Source organism: Oncorhynchus keta, chromosome 36 (assembly GCF_023373465.1).
Source record: "Oncorhynchus keta strain PuntledgeMale-10-30-2019 chromosome 36, Oket_V2, whole genome shotgun sequence".
Taxonomy (NCBI): Eukaryota; Metazoa; Chordata; class Actinopteri; order Salmoniformes; family Salmonidae; genus Oncorhynchus; species Oncorhynchus keta.
In genome coordinates, this window is record NC_068456.1 from 22,846,555 (window position 1) to 22,872,543 (window position 25,989).

At 40.0% G+C, this 25,989-nt stretch overlaps 2 protein-coding genes across 6 annotated transcripts in view; both read left to right on the forward strand.

Annotated features, from left to right (window-relative positions):
* Positions 1-8,523, forward strand: part of LOC118369811 (inactive phospholipase D5-like) — a 62,643-nt gene extending 54,120 nt beyond the window's left edge. The window contains exons 9-10 of the mRNA XM_035754519.2: positions 3,435-3,525; positions 3,723-8,523. Coding sequence (XP_035610412.1) covers positions 3,435-3,525; positions 3,723-3,997 — 366 coding nt within the window. The 3' untranslated portion in view covers positions 3,998-8,523. The remainder of the gene's footprint in view (positions 1-3,434; positions 3,526-3,722) is intronic.
* A 188-nt stretch (positions 8,524-8,711) lies between these two features.
* The window catches only part of LOC118369814 (cilia- and flagella-associated protein 36-like), a 34,657-nt gene continuing 17,379 nt past the window's right edge, over positions 8,712-25,989 (forward strand). The window contains exons 1-2 of one of the 5 annotated variants that reach the window (XM_052498668.1): positions 8,712-8,867; positions 9,204-9,353. In XM_052498668.1, coding sequence (XP_052354628.1) covers positions 9,251-9,353 — 103 coding nt within the window. In that variant the 5' untranslated portion in view covers positions 8,712-8,867; positions 9,204-9,250. Of the gene's footprint in view, positions 8,868-9,030; positions 9,354-10,154; positions 10,306-10,662; positions 10,769-25,989 lie in introns of those variants that run through there. The other 4 variants (XM_035754526.2, XM_035754529.2, XM_052498670.1 and 1 more) reach the window with 4 other exon arrangements.

The following is a 25,989-nucleotide window of genomic DNA, read 5'->3' on the forward strand; positions in this document are numbered from 1 at the left end:
GATAAGTTCATTAAAGTAACAGACACATCTCAACATCAACTGTTCAGAGGAGACTGTGTGAATCAGGCCATCATTGCTGCAAAGAAACCAATAGTAAAGGACACCACTAAGATGAGACTTGCTTGGGCCAAGAAACATGAGCAATGGACATTAGACCGGTGGGAATCTGTCCTTCGGTCTGATGAGTCCAACCGCCGTGTCTTTATAAGACGCAGAGTAGGTGAACGGATTATCTCTGCATGTGTGGTTCCCACCGTGAAGCAGAGGTGTGGGGGTGCTTTGCTGGTGACACTGATTTATTTCGAATTCAAGGCACACTTAACCAGCATTGCTAACAGCCAGCATTCTACACCGATATGCCATGCCATCATGATTCCATTTATTGGGACTATCATTTGGCTTTAAAAAAGGACAATGACCCAACACACCTCCAGGCTGTGTAAGGGCTATTTGACCAAGAAGGAGAGTGATGGAGTGCTGCATCAGATAACCTGGCCTCCACAATCACCTGACCTCAACCCAATTGAGATGGTTTGGGATTAGTCGGACTGCAGAGGGAAGGAAAAGCAGCCAACAAGTGCTCAGCATATGTGGGAAGTCCTTCAAGACTGTTGGAAAAGCATTCCAGGTGAAGCTGGTTGAGAGAATGCCAAGAGTGTTTAAAGGTGTCATCAAGGTCAAAGGGTGGCTACTTTGAAGAATCTAAGATATATTTTGATTTGTTTAACACTTCTTTGGTTACTACATGATTCCATATGTGTTATTTCATAGTGTTGATGTCTTCACTATTTTTCTACAATGTAGAAAATAGTCCAAATAAAATAAAAACCCTTGAATGAGTAGGTGTGTCCAAACTTTTGACTGGTACTGTATATATTTTTTATCCTATCGGAAAAACACTCCAAACAGCCTACCCGACTGCTCAGAGGCGTCCGCATGGTCCTAAAGCACACCGTCGCCTGATTTAATACAGAGGGGTTGGGTTAAATACGGAAGACACATTTCAGTTGAAGGCATTCAGTTGTACAACTGACTAGGTATCCCCCCTTTCCTTTGTATTACATTTCAATTATAAAACTAGGTGGCACAAAAATGCGATTTCAGAATGTGGGGGGCATGTCCCCCCCTGTCCTAGTGAAAGTTGCGCCCCTGTTCTAAAAATCTCTACACCTCCAGGCTGTGTAAGGGCTATTTGACCAAGAAGGAGAGTGATGGAGTGCTGCATCAGATGACCTGGCCTCCACAATCACCTGGATGCTACCATGAATACCGATAGTCCTGAATTAATCATGAATAATTATAAGTGAGAAAGTTAGTCAAACAAATATCATACCACCATGACATGCTAACCTCTCACCATTACGATAAAAATGTTTGGGGGGTATGATATTTGCGCGTCTAACTTTCTCACTCATCATTATTCAGGACGATCCGTAATCATGGTAGCATCCACATTAATGTAGAAGTGATCAAAAACATGTTCTATTCTTATTTACAATAAAAGTGACTCCAAAAAAACACTACATTATTTGACATTCCTTTCTACCGGCCACAAAATAATCAAAACGTGCTGTAGTACAGAGCCAAAACAAAAAATGTGTCACTATCCCAATACTTTTGCAGTGCACTGTATTTAATCATATCCACAGTAGGTCATGTAAAATGTATTCATCTCTACTGTACCTGCAAACCTACTGTAGTCATGTAAAATGTAGTCATCTCTACTGTACCTGCAAACCTACTGTAGGTCATGTAAAATGTATTCATCTCTACTGTACCTGCAAACCTACTGTAGTCATGTAAAATGTAGTCATCTCTACTGTACCTGCAAACCTACCGTAGGTCATGTAAAATGTATTCATCTCTACTGTACCTGCAAACCTACTGTAGTCATGTAAAATGTAGTCATCTCTACTGTACCTGCAAACCTACTGTAGGTCATGTAAAATGTAGTCATCTCTACTGTACCTGCAAACCTACTGTAGTCATGTAAAATGTAGTCATCTCTACTGTACCTGCAAACCTACTGTAGGTCATGTAAAATTTATTCATCTCTACTGTACCTGCAAACCTACTGTAGTCATGTAAAATGTAGTCATCTCTACTGTACCTGCAAACCTACTGTAGGTCATGTAAAATTTATGAATCTCTACTGTACCTGCAAACCTACTGTAGTCATGTAAAATGTAGTCATCTCTACTGTACCTGCAAACCTACTGTAGGTCATGTAAAACGTAGTCATCTCTACTGTACCTGCAAACCTACTGTAGTCATGTAAAATGTAGTCATCTCTACTGTACCTGCAAACCTACTGTAGGTCATGTAAAATGTAGTCATCTCTACTGTACCTGCAAACCTACTGTAGGTCATGTAAAATGTAGTCATCTCTACTGTACCTGCAAACCTACTGTAGGTCATGTAAAATGTAGTCATCTCTACTGTACCTGCAAACCTACTGTAGGTCATGTAAAATGTAGTCATCTCTACTATACCTGCAAACCTACTGTAGGTCATGTAAAATGTATTCATCTCTACTGTACATCATGTAAAATGTATTAATCTCTACTGTACCTGCAAACCTACTGTAGGTCATGTAAAATGTAGTCATCTCTACTATACCTGCAAACCTACTGTAGGTCATGTAAAATGTATTCATCTCTACTGTACATCATGTAAAATGTATTAATCTCTACTGTACCTGCAAACCTACTGTAGGTCATGTAAAATGTAATCTCTACTGTACCTGCAAACCTACTGTAGGTCATGTAAAATGTAATCATCTCTACTGTACATCATGTAAAATGTATTCATCTCTACTGTACGTCATGTAAAATGTATTAATCTCTACTGTACATCATGTAAAATGTATTAATCTCTACTGTACCTGCAAACCTACTGTACGTCATGTAAAATGTATTCATCTCTACTGTACATCATGTAAAATGTATTCATCTCTACTGTACCTGCAAACCTACTGTAGGTCATGTAAAATGTAGTCATCTCTACTGTACATCATGTAAAATGTATTAATCTCTACTGTACCTGCAAACCTACTGTACGTCATGTAAAATGTATTCATCTCTACTATACATAATGTAAAATGTATTCATCTCTACTATACATAATGTAAAATGTATTCCTCTACTGTACATCATGTAAAATGTATTCATCTCTACTGTACCTGCAAACCTACTGTAGGTCATGTAAAATGTAGTCATCTCTACTGTACATCATGTAAAATGTATTAATCTCTACTGTACCTGCAAACCTACTGTACGTCATGTAAAATGTATTAATCTCTACTGTACCTGCAAACCTACTGTAGGTCATGTAAAATGTATTCATCTCTACTGTACCTGCAAACCTACTGTAGGTCATGTAAAATGTATTCATTAATCACTACTGCTAAGCCAGTCCTTGTGTGTTTTGTGCAGAAGTTCTTCAGCCCCAGGGAGCAGAGAGATGGCACGCTACAGGGAATCAACCATAACAGATTAATGGTGACAGACAGTGCTGTGTACATAGGTGAGTTCACTTGCATTCATTTCAGGTGAGTAATAACTCTTTTTCAAATGTTTTTAAATTTTTTTAATTAAATTATTGGTCTAGCTACTGGTTGGTGGATTGATTAGTTTGCTTGTGAGGTGGGTTGACTATTTGGCTAGTACCTTTGAATCTATATTTCTGATTAACGGTTTTGACGGGTGTCTGTTGTCCCACAGGCAACTTTGACTGGGTGGGGAATGAGTTTACGTTCAACGCTGGAGCAGGCTTGGTGATCAATCAGGCGGAGGGGGTGAAAGAGAAGAACTCAACGTTGGTGGAACAGGTGAGGGCTACGTTCGAGCGGGACTGGTATTCACGCCACACCAAGAGCCTGCAGGCAAACAAGATCCCAGTCTGCAACAAGCACCAGCTCAACCAACTGGCACATCTCAAAATCGCTCAACCAACAGAGCGCAATGGGAGTAAGGAGAGTCCCAATGGCTCCCTGTGAATCCGAAGACGTGGTGCGTTATGAGACTGATTTATGCAGGCTTTAAGAGAAAATTAACAGTTTAATACTGAAATCGGACACTGTAGACGTAATATAGGACTTGGAGGGCATTTGTTCATCTATTGAACCTTCTGCTTATTTCATCCTGACTGTTTCTTACAGAAGACATTCGTGGAAAGGGAACTGATCAAATAAATGGATTGTCTATTGAATGCTGAACCTCAGTAAATATAGTTCATCGTTAAATCCATTTAGCCAATAATGACATCATTCATCACAACCCTTTAAAACCCTCTCTGGCCCAAGCAGGTTGGAGCTGCATGGACAGTAGTGTGGAGATATCTTATACAAATCTATACTCCAAAAGGTGTTTATCCGGTGTGTCTTCAATTTTCATTTACAAAGTGCAGCATACCTCCAACCTCGACCAAATTAACTGGGGCCATCTGTCTGTTGGACCACAGCTGATCAAATGAAACTAATGGGGAAAATAGGAATGCCAGAAACCTCACCTGACTCCTAAGATAAAGACATATATTTGATGTTTATTGTTGCAGAGTAAAGACAATTATGCCCCCATTGGCATTCATCTATTTTGGTATCATGTCTAAAATTCTGTTTTGGTCTAAACCAGAATTGAATGTAAACTGACTGGGGTTGATCTCAGAATCTTGACTCAATTTCTAGCAAAAGTTGCAGTCTTCTATTCTGTATATTTTCTATGTTGGAAACACTCAATATGGTAGAACTAGATATTTAACTTGTGATAGAGCTTTAGGGCTGTTATGTTTTTAACATGATCAAATCATTTATATATTATTAATTATTTTTTGAGCGTCTTGCTTCCTGAAAAGTGTTGAAACCACCATGTCCCTGGACAGTACTTAGTTTGTAATGGATATGCTATCATACCCCGGTCTTATGCATAGGTTAAAACGAAAACCAACTGAAACGGTCAATAGCATACTAACATTGGAAGGAGCTGAGCTGCCCTTTTAAGGTCTAAGACAAGGATGGGCAACAGGCGGGCCCCCCTTTTGTAGGCCCACGGATCAATTTTCAAAGCCTTAAAACAAAAGATCTGTCAGGGTCTCAATTTACTGTTGAGTTAGATTAGTAGAATACACAAGGTGACATTTTGAAATTTGGTTGTGCATCAGCAGTTTCTCTCGTTATGTCAGTCACTCAATTAGCCCATGTCAGCAAAAACAACTGTGATTGTAAGTTAGCTGGCCACAGGACTATCTAAACTTTTAGTAATCATGGTTGAATTACCGATTTGGGGGGCCTCCATTGATGTTGCTAGTCACATCATATTAAAAACTGCAAACCTTTCTCTCCACCCCATGACAAAATTAGTAGAATTGCATGAAATTAGTTATAAAATTGAGAAATCTTCTCCGCCTCGTGGCAAATATGTATAGAATTGCAGAAAATTAACTCTGAAACGTAAAACTTCCCTTAATGGCCCCCAAAAGGCTCTGATTGCATGTGTGAGTATGGATGTGGGTACACAGACCAGTGAGCCACTGCTGCCCCCAATGATGAGTTCGGCTTTGTTGTGGCCCCCACCCCCATCAAAGTTGCTCATCCCTGGCCTAAGGTATTTGTTTGGTAAAGTTACAAGACAATGATTTTACCTAATGGAATATTGGTCCTAGATTCCCAAGGTCTTCATGAATAATTAGGTTTATTAGGTATAACTGGAAAAGGGTGTTGAACCAGTGGAACAACTGTAGCTCTCTTTAAAAACAGATGTTGACTTATTGAACAGATATTGTAAACAATTGGAGGCTATTTCAGTCAGTAGGATCAATAGCATGACTTTTTAAAGACTGCTAAACACCATTTCCAGTTCCCCAAGGACATGTTTTGAAATAAGACCTTATGCATTGGACTTAACACCGGCAGAGAAAGTAACCACAGCAACTCTTTACACCACACGCATGATACACTTTGCGCCTGAACATCAACGATGATCAACTACAGGAGTTGTCAACACCTTTTTATGAACATGTCACTCCAATGACTAAATACTGTATGTAATAGGCCTATCTGTGGTGTTTGATTGGCATTACACTTCTATTAATTCTGTTTCATCTGTCTTTTCATAGTAATATAATGGGAGAATACTTTCTCCATGTTTACAGGTGGTTCCCTTCACACATTATTTTATAACTGGGGTTCTGTTATATCATATTGTGATACAAGAAAAATATTAGTAAATTGAAAAAATAACAATGCACGTACTTCCTGAAAATATGAATACGTTTGTCAGCGTTAACCAGTACATAAATGTAGCATTAACACATCTATGATGTACACTGTTCTTATGGCAGACAATGTTCTTAATCTGACAGTAAATGTCTGTACAACAACTTACCCTTTAACTACAGGTAACTGCCAAAATATAGGAAACATCATCAGTGTCTTAATAGGGCGTTGGGCCACCACGAGCCGCCAGAACAGTGTCAATGAGCCTTGGCATCGATTCGACATGTGTCTGCAACTATTGGAGGGATGCAACACCATTCTTCCACGCCACCTAGAGTTTGTTTAAGGAAAGGCTATCTCTCACCTGCAAACAAGCACAAAAGATGTCTGAATACAAAGTAAAGATTAATGAATAGTCTTAATCCTCATCACTTGCGCATTAGACAGACAGCCTACATTTTATTAGAATAGTCTCCTGTGTAGTTTTTCAAAACGTTAGATTAGATTTGTACATCCACAGTAGGCAAACATGTCATACGCTACTACTGAATGGTAAATTAATTAATTTAAAAGGTATGATTGTAATAATAGCTTGAAGGATACCACTGTGGTCAAGGTGATTTACAGTTAATTTAAAAGCACATTGCATCACAACACATGGAAGACCAGTGGAGGCTGCTGAGGGGAAGATGGCTCATAATAATGTCTGGAATAGAGCAAATGGAATGGCATCAAACCATGTGTTTTGATACCATTCCACTCATTCTGCTCCAGCCATTACCACGAGCCTGTCCTCCCCCAATTAAGGTGCCACCAACCTCCTGTGTTGAAGACATTGATTGGGCTGGTTCGACATTGCAGCCGACAGTGTAGGCAACTGCCGACTGACTGTTCTACAAATCACCTTGCATTGTAAATAGCGGCTCATTATTTGTTGATCAGTCAATCACAATTTACCCATAATACATTGCGGTTTTGATGCTCTCGAACATGACCATTAATTACGATACTATTACAGTACAATGACTGCCCTCTGGAGGACAATATGTCCCACCAGTTAATTATATACTGAACAAAAATATAAAATGCAACATGTAATTTTACTGAGTTAAAGTTCATATACAGAAATCAGTCAATTTAAATAAATTCATTAGGCCCTAATCTATGGATTTCATGTGACTGGGAATACAGATATGCATCTGTTGGTCACAGATACCTTAAAAAAAGATGATAGGATCAGAAAACCAGTCAGTATCTGGTGTGACCACCATTTGATTGTGGCATGTGGAAAGTTGTCCCACCCCTCTAATGGCTGTGTGAAGTTCTTGGATATTGTCGGGAACTGGAACATGCCGTCGTACACGTCAAACCAGAGCATCCCACACATGCTCAATTGGTGACATGTCTGGCGAGTATTTAGTCCATGGAAGAACTGGGACATTTTCAGCTTCCAGGAATTGTGTACAGATTCTTGTGACATGGGGCAGTGCATTATCATGCTGAAATATGAGGTAATGGCGGCAGATAAATGGCCCCAGGATCTCGTCACGGTATCTCTGTGCATTCAAATTGCCATAGATAAATGCAATTGTGTTCGTTGTCCATAGCTTATACCTGCTCATACCATAACCCCACCGCCACCATGGGGCACTCTGTTCACAACGTTGACATCAGAAAACCTCTCACCAACACGATGCCATACACGTGGCCTCCGGTTTTGAGGCATATTGGACGTACTGCCAAATTCTATAAAATGACATGAGGGCAGTTTATGGTAGAGAAATTAACATTCAATTCTCTGGCAACAGCTCTGGTGAACATTCCTGAAGTCAGCATCCCAACTGCACGTTCATTCAAAACTTGACACATTTGTGGCATAGTGTTGTGTGATATAACTGCACATTTTAGTGGCCTTTTTTGAGAAATTATATTTTTGTGCATATGGAAAACATCAGCTTATGAAACATGGGATCAACACGTTATATGTTGCATTTATATTTTTGTTCAGTGTACATTACACCATCTCTGTTTCCAAATGTACAAATAAGCAGAGTAAGTTATGCCTTACAAATATGTTCTCATGCATAATACAACATACTTTTTTTGCTTAATTTTGGCATGCCCACTGTTGCATGCCCTGCCTTTATGAACTGTAGGACTAAAGTACAATAGACAGCCTTATTTTAACAATATATATTTCAAAATACAAAAGGAGTGTATATTTATTGTATAACCTTGATGCCTATATCGAATTCATACATTTAATGTTTACTCTTAATTAAAAAAAATCTGATATGTATGTATTGTGGTTTTATTCAGAGGCTACTGGACACGTCAAGTCCAGTCCAAACCCGGTAACTATCCAAATTCAGGTAGGTCTACGCGCTTTAGTGACTATCCATTTCAGATTACGTGTGATTTAAACTGTGGTGGTTTAACCTGTGAACTAATTAATCCTATCTCAAGAGTGGGGGTTAATTTACCACAGCGCCCGGGTGACAAGGGCGTGGGGGCTCTCAATCATGAAACTAGATGTGCCAGTCTCTTGGCTATCACCCTATTCAGGCATAGAGAGGTATCTTCAACTAGCACACGGAAACTTCGCCCTACACAACAGCGCCAATAAACGGGCAATGTAGCCTGAATCACTATTCAGGTAATGTAGTTTACAGAAAAATGTCAGGGATGATTAGTATTGCGTTATTATTAATAGTGCGTTCAAAGGATCACAAATAATAAAACACTTACTAGGTTACCACACACCTGATGGGCTGTTCAATTTGTAGAACGCTAAACGCTGATGTAATCGGTTACCATAGGGACCGATTAGGAGTCAACCCATTCGACCACTTCGAAATTCATGAGTGCGCATTTTCAGATTTTCTGCAGCTACGGAGAGGGATACTAACAATACATGGACTAGCTTGTTAGCTAGATCTCAACAAATGTATGCATACTTACACTTCAGTTGTGCATTTTGTTTAATTTCAAGACCAACCTTCCTCGCCTGAAGAGCACTACAGTGTATTTTTAGCCAACATGGCTGAGGACAGCGAGTGGGTTGTGGAGAGCATCGCTGGATATTTGGGAAGTCCTGAATGGGTCATTCCATACACTGACTTCTTGGAAAACAAATGCACAGGTAAGAAAGGCCATTTGGTTTTTTACGATTTTACGATAAAGAAAATGATTATAAACGGTTTTCAGGACCAGGATTACACATGCTGGAATCATCCTTGGCACCCCTGCTCGAGTGAGCTAGCTATCAAGCTGAATAACAGCCAGCTAGCTAACGTTAGCTATTAAATCTAGGTGGCATTAGCTAGCTAAAACTTTTACTGTAGCTAGCAAGCTTCAAGCGCGTAATGTTTTTGTTGGCGAAAGGGAGCAGTGATTTTCCAGCTCAGTAGTTTGGCGTGCGTCACATGTTTGAGCGACATTCATCCAACATGTCTTATTATAGCTTAGTTAATACTTTAAGCAAAAAAAACTAGCTGGTTAAGTTATCCACTGGGTGAAACAGTATATATCTGTGCGTAGAGACCACTCGAACGCCTAGAAAGTTCAGATTCAAACGCACAATTCACCAGATCTGCATTAGAACGATCACCAAATATTGAGTTTCGCTGATCAACTCTCTGCATTTACTTCCGGTATGTATTTCCAAATTTTTTTTAAAAATAAAAATGTACAAGCAACCGAAAAACATCCAGTGTGATAGGATTGAGCTGTTGTATTCTTCCGAACTGATCGTGGCAGTAATTTGTGATTTTTATTTGGACCTTTTTTGGAAGTACATACCGGGAGTAAATGAAGATACTTGCTCAGCGAAACTATATTTGGTGATCAACGAATTTACATTATAACGCTTACAGTGGCGAATCGGCGCTTTCTGGATGTTAGCATACAGATACTGGTGGTGCACACACACACTGGTTGAATCAACTTAATTGGTCAACGTGTTGTGACATGGAATCAACGTGAAAAATTCATTGGATTTGAAAAAAGTCATTAACCAGTACTGTTTTCATCTAATTGTAACAAGCGTTGTAAACATTGAAATTAAGGTTGAACTCAAATACATTGAATTACAGGTAAAAGTTTTGTTAATATCATTAATTTGCCATCTTATTTATAGGGCTAATGTAATGGTACCCCATTCATAGACGCCAACTGCTTTAGCTCTATTGATGATAGTATCTTCTTTATGGGAGCTTTTTGAAAGCTAACACGCATCGCTTGCAGTACTCTTTTGTAAACATAAGGACCATATTTCATAACAGCGAGAAATAATTTTCTAAAAACAAAAGGTTAAATTGATACACACATTGTTAGGGTTAATGTTCCCACACAGCCATATCCATGTTTCAGCGCTTGTTTACTGAAGACAAGAGGTGCTAGTTAGCTGTCTAGCATGCTCTGAACACCTGTGTGGAAGCGTAACTCGGGATGTGTAGTTTCGTTGGATGGAGGCAGTCATAGCTGTTTGGAGCTGTAACTGCTACAGTGTAGTTTTGTCGGATGGAAGCTCCCATAGCAGTATAGATCTGTGCTACAGTAAGTATATTTTAAATTTAAAGGATTATTTCTCGCTGATGAAAGATAAGGTCTATATATTTCAAAAGCCATATCACAAGCAACTACTATTGACATTTCTAAAGGTTAAACCACAGTGTAGGGATTGTAGTTCACATGAGGTAGGGGAAGTTAATGGCTGAAAACTGTAGGGAGAAGGCAGAATGCCGCCAAAAGTTTTTTTAAAAAGCTAATGTGATGGTACTACTACTTCTAAACTTCCAAAGATCCAATCAACCATGGATGAATGATGGTATACCTAGATGCAAGCTGAAATTATGGTGTTCGTTGTTTGGTAAATTAGATGTAAGTGTAGACTACATAAACCCAAGCTCAAGTTACATTCAATTGTTAAATGTTATTTAGGTTATTTATCTATGCAAATGAGTATGGAAGCTGTTCAATGGCTCAATGTTTTGACATGATACACCATATTAACATGTCAACGTGTTTTAATTGGCACGTTAAAGGGTAGGAAGTGTGAGTTTTTACTAGTGATGTACCGATATAAACATTTTGGCCGATAGAGGCCTTTTAAGCATTCTAGTACAGTGAAATAGTTAACACACACACATGGACGCAGCGGTCTAAGGCACTTGCGCTGTACGTGCAGCCCCTGGTTCCCTGGTTCGAATCCAGGCTGTATCACATCCGGCCGTGATTGGGAGTCCCACAGGGCGGCGCACAATTGGCCCAGCGTTGTCCGGGTTTGGCCGGTGTTGGTCGTCATTGTAAATAAGAATTTGTTCTTAACTGACATGCGTAGTTAAATAAAGGTTACACACACCACACTGACCAAAAAGTTATTTTGTTGCCATTTACGTACAGTGCCTTGCGAAAGTATTCGGCCGCCTTGAACTTTGCGACCTTTTGCCACATTTCAGGCTTCAAACATAAAGATATAAAACTGTATTTTTTTGTGAAGAATCAACAACAAGTGGGACACAATCATGAAGTGGAACGACATTTATTGGATATTTCAAACTTTTTTAACAAATCAAAAACTGAAAAATTGGGCGTGCAAAATTATTCAGCCCCCTTAAGTTAATACTTTGTAGCGCCAACTTTTGCTGCGATTACAGCTGTAAGTCGCTTGGGGTATGTCTCTATCAGTTTTGCACATCGAGAGACTGAAATTTTTAGTTAATTTAGTTAGATTACTTGTTGGTTATCACTGCATTGTCGGAACTAGAAGCACAAGCATTTCGCTACACTCGCATTTAACATCTGCTAACCATGTGTATGTGACAAATAAAATTTGATTTGATTTGATTTTTTCCCATTCCTCCTTGCAAAACAGCTCGTGCTCAGTGAGGTTGGATGGAGAGCATTTGTGAACAGCAGTTTTCAGTTCTTTCCACAGATTCTCGATTGGATTCAGGTCTGGACTTTGACTTGGTCATTCTAACACCTGGATATGTTTATTTTTGAACCATTCCATTGTAGATTTTGCTTTATATTTTGGATCATTGTCTTGTTGGAAGACAAATCTCCATCCCAGTCTCAGGTCTTTTGCAGACTCCATCAGGTTTTCTTCCAGAATGGTCCTGTATTTGGCTCCATCCATCTTCCCATCAATTTTAACCATCTTCCCTGTCCCTGCTGAAGAAAAGCAGGCCCAAACCATGATGCTGCCACCACCATGTTTGACAGTGGGGATGGTGTGTTCAGGGTGATGAGCTGTGTTGCTTTTACGCCAAACATAACGTTTTGCATTGTTGCCAAAAAGTTCAATTTTGGTTTCATCTGACCAGAGCACCTTCCACATGTTTGGTGTGTCTCCCAGGTGGCTTGTGGCAAACTTTAAACGAAACTTTTTATGGATATCTTTAAGAAATGTCTTTCTTCTTGCCACTCTTCCATAAAGGCCAGATTTGTGCAATATACGACATATACGACTATGATTGTTGTCCTATGGACAGAGTCTCCCACCTCAGCTGTAGATCTCTGCAGTTCATCCAGAGTGATCATGGGCCTCTTGGCTGCATCTCTGATCAGTCTTCTCCTTGTATGAGCTGAATGTTTAGAGGGACGGCCAGGTCTTGGTAGATTTGCAGTGGTCTGATACTCCTTCCATTTCAATATTATCGCTTGCACAGTGCTCCTTGGGATGTTTAAAGCTTGGGAAATCTTTTTGTATCCAAATCCGGCTTTAAACTTCTTCACAACAGTATCTCGGACCTGCCTGGTGTGTTCCTTGTTCTTCATGATGCTCTCTGCGCTTTTAAACGGACCTCTGAGACTATCACAGTGCAGGTGCATTTATACGGAGACTTGATTACACACAGGTGGATTGTATTTATCATCATTAGTCATTAAGGTCAACATTGGATCATTCATAGATCCTCACTGAACTTCTGGAGAGAGTTTGCTGCACTGAAAGTAAAGGGGCTGAATAATTTTGCACGCCCAATTTTTCAGTTTTTGATTTGTTAAAAAAGTTTGAAATATCCAATAAATGTCGTTCCACTTCATGATTGTGTCCCACTTGTTGTTGATTCTTCACAAAAAATACAATTTTATATCTTTATGTTTGAAGCCTGAAATGTGGCAAAAGGTCGCAAAGTTCAAGGGGGGCGAATACTTTCGCAAGGCACTGTATGTCCTCGTTACCAGTAAAACATAATCAAAACCAATTTCTTTCACTTACTTGCTGTGCTGTTCAGTCGTTTCATTCTCAACCAGGATTTCTATGGAATGCCATTTGGGTCTTTGCGTGTCAAAAAATATACTATTAACATTTTTTTTCCATTTTTTTTCACCGATATTTAACCAGGTAGGCTAGTTGAGAACAAGTTCTCATTTCCAACTGCGACCTGGCCAAAATAAAGCAAAGCAGTGCGATACAAACAACAACACAGAGTTACACATGGAATAAACAAACATAGTCAATAATACAATAGAAAAAGTCTATATACAGTGTGTGCAAAAGAGGTAGGATAAGGGAGGTAAGGCTATTTGAGTGTCAAATAACACTATTTGACATGTCAAATAAGTTTGTTGACCAAACAGGACCTGAATATGGCTGTCACATAATTTAAGGCGTTAATTATTTTTTTTACGTAGTTATTACACTATCACTCGGATTTCATATGTCACAAAGATTCATCGATATGTATGCTATGATGCTGCTAAGGTTGTCCCGCGCACCTACAGTGCTGGCCATTGAAAAAGGGCAATGAATTCCATTATCTTGGCATTAATGGATTTCACCTTATAGTTGTCTCACTGAAATTTTGTTACTCTTTCAAATGACTGCTTGACTTGTTGACTGCTCAATCCACACAGCACACATTGTGGGCTCGTTTAGGAAGGCTGCACGTACAGCGCAAAATTTTACATGGTGTCATTACTTCTTGTACCTTCATTATATAGGTATGCACATCAACTTTGACATCGGTTTTGCACATCGGGCATTAAACTAGACATTGGCCGATTCCAATATTTTCCACGATATATCGGGCATCCATAGTTTTTACTCAAGGTAGTAACAACACAGTGTGGTCAAAGACATAGTAACTTAGTTGTAGTCACAATCTAGTTACTTATAACTACAAACATAGTTATGCTTTAGCCTTTTCACATATTTATTAACTTATTTGCAGATATCTTAAATGACCCACAATGTATTAATTCTTAACATCCTATGGAGAATCTACTCTGCGTTAGCTTCACTACATGGTCAAAAGTATGTGGAGACCTGCTCGTCGAACATCTCATTCCAAAATCATGGGCATTAATATGGAGTTGGTCCCCCCTTTGCTGCTATAACAGACTCCACTATTCTGGGAAAGCTTTCCACTAATTGTTGGAACATTGCTGCGGGGACTTGCTTCCATTAGTGAGGTCAGGCACTAACTTTGGGTGATTAGGCCTGACTCGCAGTCGGCGTTCCAATTCAACCCAAATGTGTTCGATGGAGTTGAGATCAGGGCTTGGGCAGGCCAGTCAAGTTCTACCACACCAATCTCGACAAACCATTTCTGTATCGACCTCGCTTTGTGCATGGGGGGCATTGTCATGCTGAAACGGGAAAGGGCCTTCCACAAACTGTTACCACAAAGTTGGAAGCACAGAATCATCTAGAATGTCATTGTATGCTGTAGCGTTAAGATTTCCCTTCACTGGAACTAAGGGGCCTAGCCGGAACCATGAAAAACAGCCCCAGATCAGTTCTCCTCCTCCACCAAACTTTACACTTGGCACTATGCATTGGGGCAGGTAGCATTCTCCTGGCATCCGCCAAACCCAGATTTGTCCATTGGACTGCCAGATGGTGAAGTTTGATTAATCACTCCAGAGAACGTGTTTCCACTTCTCCAGAGTCTAATGGCAGTGATCTTCACACCAATCCAGCCGACGCTTGGCATTGCGCATGGTGATCTTAGACTTGTTTGTGGCTGTTTGGTCATGTAAACCCATTTCATGAAGCTCCTGATGAACAGTTCTTGTGCAGAAGTAGCTTCCAGAGGCAGTTTGGAACTCTGTAGTGAGTGTTGCAACTGAGGACAGACGATTTTTACGCATTACGCGCTTCAGCACTCTCCGATCCCATTCTGTGAGCTTGTGTGACCACTTTGCGGCTGAGCCATTGTTGCTCCTAGATGTTTCCACTTCACAATAACAGCAATTACAGTTGACCTGGGCAGCTCGAGCAGGGCAGAAATTTGACGAACTGACTTGTTGGCATCCTATGACAATGCCACGTTGAAAGTCACTGAGCTCTTCAGTAAGGCCAATGTTTGTCTTTGGAGATCGCAAGGCTGTGTGCGTGATTTTATACACCTGTCAGCAACAGGTGTGGCAGAATCCACTAATTTAAAGAGGTGTCCACATACTTCTGTATATATCGTGTAGCTCTGTTGAAATGAACACAACTTGTTTCCAATGCTAAGCAGGGTACATAAAGGTAGGCATCTGTATGGTAGACTCATTCTCACTGAAGTGTATTACCCCTCATCACCAGCTGTCTACACTATGTGAAAACCAGCACCTCCCTCGACAGAGATAAATCATCTCAATAACTAAAGCAGATCGCTTGCTACCGCCCACTACATAATGAGGATGTGAAATTTCAGCACCAAAGCACGTTTTTACTTTGGGCAGAGTAGGTGGACACCCTACATTTTATTTCAATAAACCTCTTTATTTAGGTTGATAGCATGACATTGAAAAAATGACTGATTCAAATATTACATTTTACTATCAACATTGAAACAAGGTCAAATAAACTGTGTAATGAAATCTAAAGTTAATTGACGAAAGGATGAAAAAGATTGTTTGTTTGTTTCTTTGGAATTTTCAATGCAATTTCACCGTATACAGTACCAGTCACAAGTTTGGACACACCTACTTATTCAAGCGTTTTTCTTTATTTGTATTATTTTCTACATTGTAGAATAATAGTGAAGACATCAGAACTATGAAATAACACATGGGATCATGTAGTAACCAAAAAAAGTGTTACACAAATATGTATTTAATGAGATTCTTCAAAGTAGCAACCCTTTGTCTTGATGACAGCTTTGCACACTCTTGCCATTCTCTCAACCAGCTTCATGAGCTAGTCACCTGGAATGCATTTCAATTAAAAGGTGTGTCTTGTTAATTTGTGGAATTTCTTTCCTTCTTATTGCGCTTGAGCCAGTCAGTTGTGTTGTGGTAGGGGTGGTATACAGAAGATAGCCCTATTTGGTAAAAGACCAAGTCCACATTGTTTTATTTTATTGAACCTTTATTTAACTATGCAAGTCAGTTAAGAACAAATTCTTATTTACAATGACGGCCTACCAAAAGGCATCCTGCGGGGACAGGGGACTGGGATTTTAAAAATGAAAAATGAATACAATATAAATATAGGACAAAACTCACATCACAACAAGAGAGACACAACACTACATAGAGACCTAAGGCAACAACATAACAAGGCAGCAACACATGACAACACAGCATGGTAGCAACACAACATGGTACAAACATTTTTTAAATTTTTTTACCTTTTTATTTAACTGGGCATGTCAGTTTAGAACAAATTCTTATTTTGAATGAAGGCATAGGAACAGTGGGTCAACTGCCTTGTACAGGGGCAGAACGACACATTTTTACCTTGTCAGCTCGGGGATTTGATCTTGCTACCTTTCGGTTACTAGTCCAACGCTCAAACCACTAGGCTACCTGTCGCCCCACTATTGGGCAAAGTCAACAGCACAAAGGTCAAGAAGGTAGAGACAACAATACATCATACAAAGCAGCCACAACTGTTAGTAAGAGTGTCCATGGTTGAGTCTTTGAATGAAGAGATGGAGATAAACTGGACAGTTTAAGTGTTTGTTGCAGCTCGTTCCAGTCGCTAGCTGCAGTGAACTGAAAAGAGTGACCCAGGGATGTGTGTGCTTTGGGGACCTTTAACAGAATGTGACTGTCTGAACTGGTATTGTATGTGGAGGATGAGGACTGGAGTAGATATCTCAGATAGGGGGGAATGAGGCTAAGAGGGTTTTATAAATAAGCATCAACCAGTGAGTCTTGCGACAGGTATACAGAGATGACCAGTTGACAGAGGAGTATAAAGTACAGTGATGTGTCCTATAAGGAGCATTGGTTGCAAATCTGATGACCGAATGGTAAAGAACATCTAGCCGCTCGAGAGCATCCTTACCTGCCGATCTATAAATTATGTTTCCGTAATCTAGCATGGGTAGGATGGTCATCTGAATCAGGGTTAGTTTAGCAGCTGGGGTGAAAGAGGAGCGATTACGATAGAGGAAACCAAGTCTAGATTTAACTTTCGCCTGCAGCTTTAATATGTGCTGAGAGAAGGACAGTGCACCGTCTAGCCATACTCCCAAGTACCTGTATGTGCCGACTACCTCACGTTCTAAACCTTCATAGGTAGTTATAACACCTGTGGGAAGAGGGGCATTCTTCTTACCAAACCACATGACCTTTTGATTTGGAGGTGTTCAGAACAAGGTTAACCTGTTACTCCTACCCCCTACTTTTTCGAACATTCTGTTAAAAATCGCGCAGCATTTCAGCGCCCTGCTGCTCATGCCAGGAATATAGTATATGCATATGATTAGTATGTGTGGATAGAAAACACTCAGACGTTTATAAAACTGGTTAAATCACGGCTGTGACTATAACAGAACGTGCGTTTCATCGAAAAGCGCAGGAAAATCTGATCACTGAAAATTGGAAAATATATCAATGCGCCACTTGCATGAATTGTCTATGGGAAAGCAAATTACCTGGAGTCAAGATTGCAATTCCTACAGCTTCCACACGATGTCAACAGTCTTGTCATTTGCCTAGGCTTTTTTTCTTGGTCAAACGAAGAAGAGACAGCCGATTTCTTCAGGTCTCGGCCCGGATATTTTGGTTGAGATTTACCCGGACATTATTTCCAGACGTACCCCTATAGAATATACATCGCCTCGTGATCAATTTGATCGCTTATTAACGTTTACTAATACCTAAAGTTGCATTACAAAAGTATTTCGAAGTGTTTTGTGAAAGTTTATCGTCAACTTTTTTAATTTAAAAAAATGACGTTACGTTATAAGACGCTATTTTTTTTTGTTTATCACACAGTCTTCATAGATCGATATCGAGGCTATATATGGACCGATTTAATCGAAAAAAAGACCCAATAGTGATGTTTATGGGACATCTAGGAGTGCCAACAAAGAAGATGGTCAAAGGTAATGAATGTTTTATATTTTATTTGTGCGGTTTGTGTAGCGCCGACTATGCTAATTATTTTGTTTACGTCCCCTGCGGGTCTTTTGGGGTGTTACATGCTATCAGATAATAGCTTCTCATGCTTTCGCCGAAAAGCATTTTAATAATCTGACTTGTTGCCTGGATTCACAACAAGTGTAGCTTTAATTCAATACCCTGCATGTGTATTTTAATGAACGTTTGAGTTTTAACTAGTACTATTAGCATTTAGCGTAGCGCATTTGCATTTCCAGATGTCTAGATGGGACGCCTGCGTGTCAGGTAGGAGCAAGAGGTTAAGGGTAGAGAAAGCTTGTTGGACACTAAGACAGCTTTGTTGTAGAGCATTTAACACAGAATCCGGGGAGGGGCCAGCTGGGTATAAGACTGTATCATCTGCATATAAATGGATAAGAGAGCTTCCTACTGCCGGAGCTATGTTGTTGATGTAAATTGAGAAGAGCGTGGGGCCTTGGATTGAGCCTTGGGGTACTCCCTTGGTGACAGCCAGTGGCTGAGACAGCAGATTTTATACACTCCACTCTTTGAGAGAGGTAGTTAGCAAACCAGGCCAAAAGCTTTGGCCAAGTGAATAAAAATAGCAGCACAATATTGCTTAGAATCAAGGGCGAGGGTGACATCATTAAAGACCTTGAAGGTTGCAGTGAGACATCATAACCTGAGCGGAAACCAAATTATACCCGAGAGAATACTATAGACATCAAGAAAGCCAGTCAGTTGATTATTAACAAGTTTTTCCAACACTTTTGATAAACAGGGCAAGATAGAAATAGGCCTATAACAGTAGGATCAGCTCCTTTGAGTAAAGGACGAAATGTGGCTGCCTTCCAAGCAATGGGAACCTCCCCAAAAAGGAGAGACAGGCTTTGCGATGATAGGGGCAGCAACCTTAAAGAAGAAATGGTTTAGACCCTCTGACCCAGATGTGTTTTTGGGGTCAAGTTTAACCTCTCTGGGGTAGGCGGGACGTTTGCATCCCACATGGCCAATAGCCAGGGAAAATGCAGAGCGCCAAATTCAAATAAATTTCTATAAAAATCAAACTTTCATTAAATTACACATGCAAGATAGCAAATTAAAGCTACACTCATTGTGAATCCAGCCAACATGTCAGATTTCAAAATGGCTTTTCGGTGAAAGCATAAGATGCTATTATCTGATGATAGCACAACAGTAAACAATGAGAGAGTAGCATATTTCAACTCTGCAGGCGTGACACAAAACGCAGAAATAAAATATAAATCATGCCTTACCTTTGACAAGCTTCTTTTGTTGGCACTCCTATATGTCACATAAACATCACAAATGGTCCTTTTGTTCAATTAATTACGTCGATATATATCCAAAATGTCAATTTATTTGGCGCGTCGTTTGATACAGAAAAACACTGCTTCCAACTTACGCAACGTCGCTACAAAATATCTCAAAAGTTAACAGTAAACTTTGCCAAAACATTTCAAACTTATTTTGTAATACAACTTTAGGTATTTCTAAACATAATCTCTCCAATTGAAGATGGGATGATCTGTGTTCAATACAGGAGCAAAACAAACTGACGCTACTTTTCTGGTTACGCGCCTCTATCAAAAGGTACACATGAAGTGACGTTCGTTCTGAGCTATGGCACTTCTTCATTACACAAAGGAAAAACCTCGACCAATTTCTACAAACTGGTTTTGCCTGCTAAATAAGTTCTGTTATACTCACAGACATGATTCAGTGTTTTCAGTGTTTTCTATCCAATACTAATAATAATATGCATATATTGGGATCTGGGACAGAGTAGGAGGCAGTTCAGTTTGGGCACGCTATTTATCCAAAACTGAAAATGCTGCCCCCTACCCCAAACAGGTTAAGGAGCTCCACCTCGGACTCGGTGACTGGCTGCAGGGAGAAACTTTGTAGCGGGGCATGGGAAAAAGAGGGAGAAGAATCTGGGATAGTCGCGTTAGAAGGGGTGGAAGATGAGGAAATGTTGGATGGGCAAGGAGGCATGGCTGAGTCAAATAGGAATCATGACTTAATGAAGTGGTGATTTTAAAGAGCTCAGCCATGTGCTTCTTGTCAGAAACGACCACATCATCAACATTAAGTGACATGGGCAGCTGTGAGGAGGAGGGTTTATACTCCAGGACTTTGACTGTTCTCCAGAACTTCTTGGGGTTAGACCCACAGAAATAGAAGCTTCTCCTTCAAGTAACTAACTTTGGCCTTCTGGACAGCTTGAGTGCACTTACTTCTCATTCGCCTGAACGATAGCCAGTCAACCTGAGTATACGTGTGCCAAGCCTTTCGCCAAATGCAATTCTTGAGGTGTAGTAACTCTGCGAGATCACGGTTGAACGAGGGGCTGAAGCTGTTTTTAATTCTCATTTTCTCTATCAAAAGGTACACATGAAGTGACATTCATTCTGAGCTATGGTACTTCTTTATTACACAAAGGAAAAACCACCAGTGGAAGCGGTAGGAACTGCAGGAAAGTCGATGAGACTTCTGGATTCCCCATGAAACCATATTGAAAAGACAGTGACTTAAAAAAATCTGAATGGTTTGTCCTCTGGGTTTCGCCTGCTAAATAAGTTCTGTTATACTGAAAATACAAAAAAGAATGTCTGAGCGTCTTCGACAGAGCTGATTCTATACCATTTTACAGAGGCCAGTTCATGATGGAAGGCTTGCTCGTTCAAGTTTTTTAGCAAGCGTCTATGACAAATCAGGACAGGTCTTTTCATTGAGCAGCCATTACGAACACAGGCTGTAAAACAGTGATCACTCAGGTCATTACAGAAAACACCAGACTGATATCTATCAGGATTATTTGTGAGGATAACATCGAGGAGAGTGGCCTTTTGTGGGTGTTTGGAGTCATACCTTGTGGGATTGGTGATAATCTGGGAAAGATTTAGGGAGTCTCATTGCTTTAGGACTTGGTCAGGTGGTTTAAGCATGTCCCAGTTTAGGTCACCTTGCAGGACAATTCCTAACTTAGTGTAAGGGGCCAGGGGATAGCTTAGGGCAGGTAGGGTACAGGCCGATGCTGATGGAGGACGATAGCACCCATCAACAGTCAACAAAGAGCTATTTGAAAGTTTAATGCTTAAACCTCTTAGAGCTACCCCCCTACTTTTTTTCAATTTCCTCCTGAAGACATACCCAAATCTAACTGCCTGGAGCTCAGGCACAGAACCAAGGATATGCATATTCTTGGTACCATTTGAAAGAAAACACTCTGAAGTTTGTGTAAATGTGAATTGAATGTAGGAGAATATAACACAACACGTTTTATCGAAACCAAAACAATTATTTTTATTGTTGTATCATCTTTAAAATTAACAAGATAAAAAACAAACATTCAGATAGGATGATGGGGACAATTTCAGTGAAGAACATAAGAGGGCAACAGTACTTGTGCAAAGTTTCAGAATGATAACTTCCAAAATTATTGTGCAACATGACATTTATCATGAAGTCACCCAGGTGTCCCACACAAGTAGCCCAAATGTACCCCAGTGGCCAAACTGGTGAAGTTATACATTTTGAATGGAATAACTATATACAGAATACCATTTTGGTATTTTGTATAAACACCCCCAATAAATGGAGAAAAAACATGAAAAAAATATACACATTTACAAAATAACACTTTCAATATTTGGAAGACCCTCAGTCCTCTACACAATATTATGCTGCTAATGCCTGCAGGCTGCTATTGCCTGCAGAAATACATTTGGGCAGATGAACACCACTTGTGGCAGGAGCTGGATGAACCAGCTTCAGTGGGGGATGGACACCTTGGCACTGGGGGCTCCCATTCGGAGTCAGTGTCACTGTGAAAGAAAATGTTTATATGTTTAATGTTTATTTATATATATATATAGTACAGGGAGCATAAGGTTGAATATATTATTATAGACCTGCAAGATCTACTATCTCCATTTCACTTTGGCCATTGTTGTGGCCCTCCCCTCAGCCTCAAATAGGCTATTTCATTTCACAAATAATATTTTATATTATTAATTTCAAACAACAGCATGAGAACTTACCAGTCCAAAACGATGTTCTCTCCGTTCAAAAAATATTCCTCCATTTGGGAATCGCTAAATGAATTGTCCTCGATCAATTTCTTATAAAATTGTGTGTACATCTGTATATCTAGACTTATTTAGCTTTTCCGGACTTAGTCGCCATACTGATTGATATATATAAACAGCTGAATATGCGCTTTACCAAAACAATTGTGTGCGCAACATGCGTTGCTCCTTCCGGTATGAATTGTCAATGGCGAATTAACCTCTTTACGCCAGAGTTTACTACATGGGTTGGTCTTCCAACACATAAACATTACATATTGCAGTTTACCTCAGCTCATTGGCTATCTACCCAGCTAGATTTCAAGACTAACAGTGGTTATTGGGTTAAAATACAGTCAATCAACAAAACAGCGGGCAAATCATTGGTACACAATGTCATTACTTGTTGTCTTCAAATCGGTTTCTTTCAGTCAATACATCCCACGAAATGACCCATCAGGTTTGGTTGTGCTACAAACAAACCAGTTGATTGCAATGAAACCAAACATGACTTGAAAAGTCACGTTTTGTGTGTGTATTTACCTCTAATGTGTTGTCGAAAGTGGAATGAGACAGAATTCACGACACAAGCGGTTCACAAAATGTTTCGTGTTAGGCTATACAAATGGATTCTATCAAACAAAAAACCATTCATTGTGTAACAATGAGCATTGGGACTTTTTATTTCACCTTTATTTAACTAGGCAAGTCAGTTAACCTGTTACTCCTACCCCCTACTTTTTAGAACATTCTGTTAAAAATCGCGCAACATTTCAGCGCCCTGCTACTCATGCCAGGAATATAGTATATGCATATGATTATTATGTGTGGATAGAAAACACATATTTTGGTTGAGATTTACCCGGACATTATTTCCAGACGTACAGCTATAGAATATACATCGCCTCGTGATCAATTTGATCGCTTATTAACGTTTACTAATACCTAAAGTTGCATTACAAAAGTATTTTGAAGTGTTTTATGAAAGTTTATCGTCAACTTTTTTAATTTAAAAAAATGACGTTACGTTATAAAACGCTAATTTATTCGTTGATCACACAGTCTTCATAGATCGATATCTAGGCTATATATGGACCGATTTAATCGAAAAAAAGACCCAATAGTGATGTTTATGGGACATCTAGGAGTGCCAACAAAGAAGATGGTCAAAGGTAATGAATGTTTTATATTTTATTTGTGCGTTTTGTGTAGCGCCGACTATGCTAATTATTTTGTTTACGTCCCCTGCGCGTCTTTTGGGGTGTTACATGCTATCAGATAATAGCTTCTCATGCTTTCGCCGAAAAGCATTTTAAAAATCTGACTTGTTGCCTGGATTCACGAGTGTAGCTTTAATTCAGTACCCTGCATGTGTATTTTAATGAACGTTTGAGTTTTAACGAGTGCTATTAGCATTTAGCGTAGCACATTTGCATTTCCAGATGTCTAGATGGGACGCCTGCGTGTCAGGTAGGAGCAAGAGGTTAAGAACAAATTCTTATTTTCAATGACAGGCAGTGGGTTAACTGCCTGTTCAGGGGCAGAACAACAGATTTGTACCTTGTCAGCTCGGGGATTTGAACTTGCAACCTTCCGGTTACTAGTCCAACGCTCTAACCAGTAGGCTACCCTGCCGCCCCATTGCAAACAGAGGAAGATCGTCAAAGGTAAACAATTTATTTTATTGCAGTTTGATTTTGTTACGCCTGTGCTAGTTGAAATAGTTGTTTTTTTATGGGGCTCTATCCTCAGATAATCTCATTGTATTCTTTCGCAGTAAATCCTTTTTTAAATCTGACAACGCAGTTGGATTAGCAAGATTCTAAGCTTTCGAAACATGTGAGACACTTGTATTTTCATGAATGTTTAATATGACTATTTATGTAGCAATCACCGTATGTTGTCGAATTTCATCCCGCTACCAGATTCCGTGCGCAGAGAGATTAAAACCAGCAAAGCAAATTGTTTGGGGAAGACCTGGTAGAGACAACTGAGGTGAAGGTGATCCTTGGTAAAGATTACCACTCCTCCACCTTTGGAAGATATGTCTTGCGGAAAAAGGTTATAACCAGAAAGGTTAACATCAGTATTCAAAACACTGTTCCTTAACCACGTCTCAGTAATGACCAACGCATCTGGATTGGAGCTGTGAACCCACACTTTCAATTGATCCATTTTAGGTAATAAGCTTCTAGTGTTAACGTGCAGAAAACCCAGGCTTTTACGAGAGCAGAAATCAGTGAAGCAGATATCAGAGCACAAGTCAGAATTGGGGCTAGCAACAGAAGTTGGGCCAGCGTGTACAGTCGTGGCCAAAAGATTTGAGAATGACACAAATATCAATTTTCACAAAGTCTGCTGCCTCAGTTTGTATGATTACAATTTACATATGCTCCAGAATGTTATGAACAGTGATCAGATGAATTGCAATTAATTGCAAAGTCTCTCTTTGCCATGTAAATGATCTGAATCCCCCCAAAAAACATTTCAGCCCTGCCACAAAAGGACCAGCTGACATCATGTCAGTGATTCTCTCGTTAACACAGGTGTGAGTGTTGACGAAGACAAGGCTGGAGATCACTCTGTCATGCTGATTGAGTTTGAATAACAGACTGGAAGCTTCAAAAGGAGGGTGGTGCTTGGAATCATTGTTCTTCCTCTGTCAACCATGTTTACCTGCAAGGAAACACGTGCCGTTATCATTGCTTTGCACAAAAAGGGGTTCACAGGCAAGGATATTGCTGCCAGTAAGATTGCACCTAAATCAACCATTTATCGGATCATCAAGAACATCAAGGAGAGCAGTTCAATTGTTGTGGAGATGGCTTCAGGGTGCCCAAGAAAGTCCAGCAAGCGCAAGGACAGTCTCCTAAAATTGATTCAGCTGCGGGATCGGGGCACCACCAGTACAGAGCATGCTCAGGAATGGCAGCAGGCAGGTGTGAGTGCATCTGCACGCACAGTGAGGCAAAGACTTTTGGAGGATGGCCTGGTGTCAAGAAGGGCAGCAAAGAAGCCACTTCTCTCCAGGAAAAACATCGGGGACAGACTGATCTTCTGCAAATAGGTTTGGAGTTTTGGTCTGGAGCGAAGGCCATGCTGTGGCGAGTAGCATCCTGCATATGTACCTGCCAAGTTTATCTAACTCAATCTATCCTTTTGTAAAAAAACATGTTGAAAGATGTGAGAGCTCCCATTTAGCTGTCTCTCTCTATGAGGGGGGCGTGTTTCCACTGCATGCCAGATATTATGTCAAGAACAGCGCAAATAAGAAAAGAGAAATGACAATCCATCATTACTTTAAGACATGAAGTCCGTCAGTCCGAAAAAGAAGAAATGTTCATGTGCAGTCGCCAAAACCATCAAGTGCTATGATGAAACTGGCTCTCA